We start from the raw sequence: 3,907 nt of genomic DNA, 5'->3' as shown, positions 1-3,907 counted from the left end.
TTTTTAAAAGACCACATGTCCCATTAAACAAAGCATAATAACTCAACCAGCTTTTTAGCAGATTTAAAGTGACAGACACACACAGATAAGAGAATGAAGGGTATGGGAAATATTTGCTTTGTCCCCCTTTTGTCATACGTTTCACGAAGATATTTCAGACACCTCTTAGCAATTGATAGGTTGGTATACCCCCAACGCAGACTATGTGGAGCCTTTTTTTAGCCTCGAGTGTTTACAGAATTTCTTTTACTTTTTTTCCACTAACTTTCACCTAACATGTTCGATAAACTCATACCATTCTTTGACATGCTTAAACCTTCTATTTTTGTTCTATGCTTTCTGTAACCAGCCATTCTATTATAGAACAAAATGTACCATACAAGATTCTTTCCTATATAATCATTATCTTTTTCTTTATCCTTTCTTACTAAAAACATACCTTACACCAACAACTTTCTTTACGTTTTTCTTAACCTCAGAGCTCTAACCAAAGCAATAAGTTTATATGCAGTGGAAGGGCTTAGATAGGATCCAGTGTGGAACTATTAGGGAAATCCAAAGCTACACAAAAAGGCACCCAAAAGGCACAGTGGTGATAGTTTAGGATAAGGAATAATACGAGTTTTAATTTTTGTAACATTGCTGGATTTCCATCTGGTCTTTGAAAAACCTCTTTTATTCTGTCCTAGTTAGCCTGTTTATTAACACCTTTTTGTAGTTAGCTAACAGGATTTATTTACATGATCCCTTTACTTTTGTTTGGGAAGAAGGTTGATATAGTTTCAGTTTAGATATAACTTGAGAGAAATTTATGATAAGAAAACAACAAAGACTTGTTGCCGCTTGTAGGGATGCTACCAGGAGGTTATCAAGCAGTGAGGGGAGGGGGGTGAAAAGGCACCGTGGCCTTTGGCACTGGTCCCTTTTCCGAAGGTAAAAGAGAAAGACTGAAGGACAGGGTTAGGTGCCACCGCCGTTGATACGAGCCCTTCCTTCTCAGATAAAGGTGGAGGGTGAAAAGGAGGAGAAACTGATGGAGAGTGGAATAGCAAAAGCAGACTATAGGAGGTTTATCTGCTGGGTTTAAGTTAGAAATAGAGGGAAGTGGCAGGATTAGTTGTGTATGATTTAAGACTTTTTTTTTTTTATTTGTGAGAGGTCTGAGATAGAGAAGGGGACGTGTACCTGAATGACCGGTATGGCCTTGGGTCAGGTTACCGGAGGGCTATACTAGGGGGTGATTGAAAGGGGAGGGCACAGAGGTTGATTGCTGGAGAAGTGGGTGGAGCTGAAGAGGAAGGAGGGGGCTCCTCTGCAGGATTGAAATCCGAGATGGGAGAGGAGCAAGCCGCCGGGAGGGGCCTTACAGTGTTTGTGGTGGGGTGAGGGGAGTTTGGAGGAGGAAGTACAGATGCTTGTGGGACAAAGGGAGGGAGAGAAGCTATAGAGGGAGTGTTTACAGAAGAGAGAAAGGGACTGAACGTGGGGAATCTCTACCCACCGTTCTGAACGTTCACAGAAATTATATAGGCCACTGATTTTGGTTGTCTAAGTGATATGTTGGCCAGTCTTGTGTGTGTAGAGGCGAATTAGGCATTTGGGTTTGATATCAGGAGAGAGAGAGAGAATCGGCCAGCAGGGATTACGAGCCTCCCATAGTAAGACAGGTGGACCAAACAGGGCATCCCCTGAAGAGTCGGCTGTCTGAGAAGTGTGGCTGTGGCAAAGTCTATTGTCACAGAGGTTGGGCACAACCAGGGTTCTTCTGGAGAACCGAGGGGTCAAGGCACCTAGCGCTAGGATTTCCCAAAACAGACAGAGAGCACTTGACCGAGCGGCAGATAGGGAGTGTATTTACTGCTAGTCGAACAGAGTTTTTGATGTGGGAGCCCTTCAGAATCCGCTGTGGGTCAGCAGACGTGGCCCGGCAGCCGTGGGATTCCTTAGGGAGGGGGGAGAGAGAGAGAGAGAGAATTTTACTGAAACCGCTATGGGTTAGCAGCCGTGGGGCCCCTGGTGCCCACTGCAAACTGGCAACCATGGGAGTTTTTAAAGTTTGAGAGAGATAAAGGAGAAGAGGAAGCCTTTAGTGTCCGTGGTGGTCATGAAAGCCGAGGCGCGTGTGTTCCCCCTTGCCTGGGGAAGTTTTTTGCTCCCTTGTCTGGGGGAGGGGAACTTACCTATCCAACGGTCGCTGATGGATGCATTTTACGCGTTCAAAACAGTGGGAAGGTCCAGGAGGGCTGGAGTGGCCACAGGCGCCAGGTTGGGGCTTTTGCCTATGGGAATACACCCACATAGAGGTGAGGGAGCACCCATTTGAGTTGCCTCACCAATGAAAGAAGTTTGGCACCAGCAAAGACTCCACACCCGGTCTGAACCAAGAGATTTATTAAAGGGGCAGTTACACGAAGGGACTGTAACCGAGGAAGAGCAAGAGAGAGACAGAGAAAGAAAGACTGAGAGAGAGAGAGAGAAGGAGAGAGAGAAGGAGAGAGAGAGTGAGAGAGGGGGAGAGAGGACAAGAGTGTGAAAGAGAGTAAGAGAGAAGGAGAGAGAGAGAGAGAGAGAGAGCAAGCAAGAGAGTGGTGGGGACAGAGAGAGAAAGCAAGAGAGAGAGAGAGAGAGAGAGCTATGCAAGAAGAGGGGTATATTTATGGACCTTGCAGGGGCTGGCCAGTGCTGTGCTTGAGTTTTATTGGAGGAGACTATGAGGTAGTATTCCTATAGGGAGAGGTTGTTTGAGCACAGGTTTAAGTTTCGCGCAGGCGGAAAAAGCCGCTTAGGGCCTTTGTTGTCTTTGGGAGGCAGTGCCATCTTGGGGACGCCCTTTTGACTGTTCCCTGTGCCTTTCAGGTCTCGAACCCTCGGGCTCAGCAATCCACTCACCTCAGCCTCCCAAAGGCGCAGGATTATAGGCTGAGCCACCAAACCTGGCTTAATTTAATATTTTTTATACCCTGAATTTGTAAAGGATTTGAGGAACTTATGAGATATAAAAACATTAAAATACCAAATGTTAAATAATAAAAAGCCAAGATCAGAAAAAATAGAGTAAAAGATGGTGCTGATGGGGGACACAGATATGCAGGCTACAAGTTTACACATAAAAGTAGATAGGGTTCTGGGCTGCTTAGTGACCAGAGCAAACGGGATACTTTGTGTAGTTACATAGTTTTCATTGTCCATCAATAGAAAACATACAAATTATTCAGAAAAATAAATATTTTACTGATTATTAGGGTTTACAAATCTTTTTTTCTAATATAGAGACAGGATCCCAATATGGAGCACCAACTTGGTCTCAAACTCCTGGTCTCAACCTATCCTCCTGCCTTGGGCTCCCAAAGTGCTGGGATTACAGGAATGAGCCACCACACCCAGCAGATAGTTTTGAAATAAATTTCCCCTGTGGGATTTCTTTTGATTGTCACGATTAGAAGGGTGCCGCTGGTATGGAGGCCAAAGATGCTACTAAATGTCCTATAGTGCATAGGACAGCTCCGCAAACAAGGAATGATTTGGTTCAAAATGTCAGTAGCATTGATATTGTTTATCCTGATGTAAATAAAAACTATATTGGGTCCTCAGTAATTTTTAAGAGTGTCCTGAGACCAAATTATTTTATAAGTCAAATACCTATTGAAGATTTGGCAGAGTGACAAAGTGACAGAGTGAGACTCCAACTCAAAAAAAAAAAATAACAATAACAATAAATTTATTACATGTTATATTTTTAATTAAAAAACTACATTTTTCAAACACACAAAAAAGAAACAGTAGTAAGGGTGCCAATGTTTTACATTTTTGGAAATCCTGTTAAGTCTTTTTTTTTTTTGAATTGGAGTCTCACTCTGTCGCCCAGACTGGAGTGCTGTGGCATGCTCCTGGCCACCACAGCCACGAC

The 3,907-nt window shown here is 43.9% G+C and overlaps 1 protein-coding gene across 1 annotated transcript in view; it reads right to left on the bottom strand.

The window, feature by feature from the left end:
- LOC103275541 (leucine-rich repeat and calponin homology domain-containing protein 2-like) overlaps positions 1 to 2,299 on the bottom strand; it is a 122,365-nt gene extending 120,066 nt beyond the window's left edge. The window contains 1 exon segment of the mRNA XM_021706398.1: positions 2,181 to 2,299. Within this exon segment, the coding sequence (XP_021562073.1) occupies positions 2,181 to 2,299 (119 nt within the window).
- Between the last annotated feature and the right edge of the window lie 1,608 nt (positions 2,300 to 3,907).

The sequence above is a fragment of the Carlito syrichta genome, unplaced genomic scaffold, assembly GCF_000164805.1.
Source record: "Carlito syrichta isolate Samal-C Ts95f unplaced genomic scaffold, Tarsius_syrichta-2.0.1 Scaffold315528, whole genome shotgun sequence".
NCBI classification, from domain to species: Eukaryota; Metazoa; Chordata; class Mammalia; order Primates; family Tarsiidae; genus Carlito; species Carlito syrichta.
The sequence above is the reverse complement of the archived record's forward strand: the minus strand, read 5'-3'. Positions and strand labels throughout refer to the sequence as shown.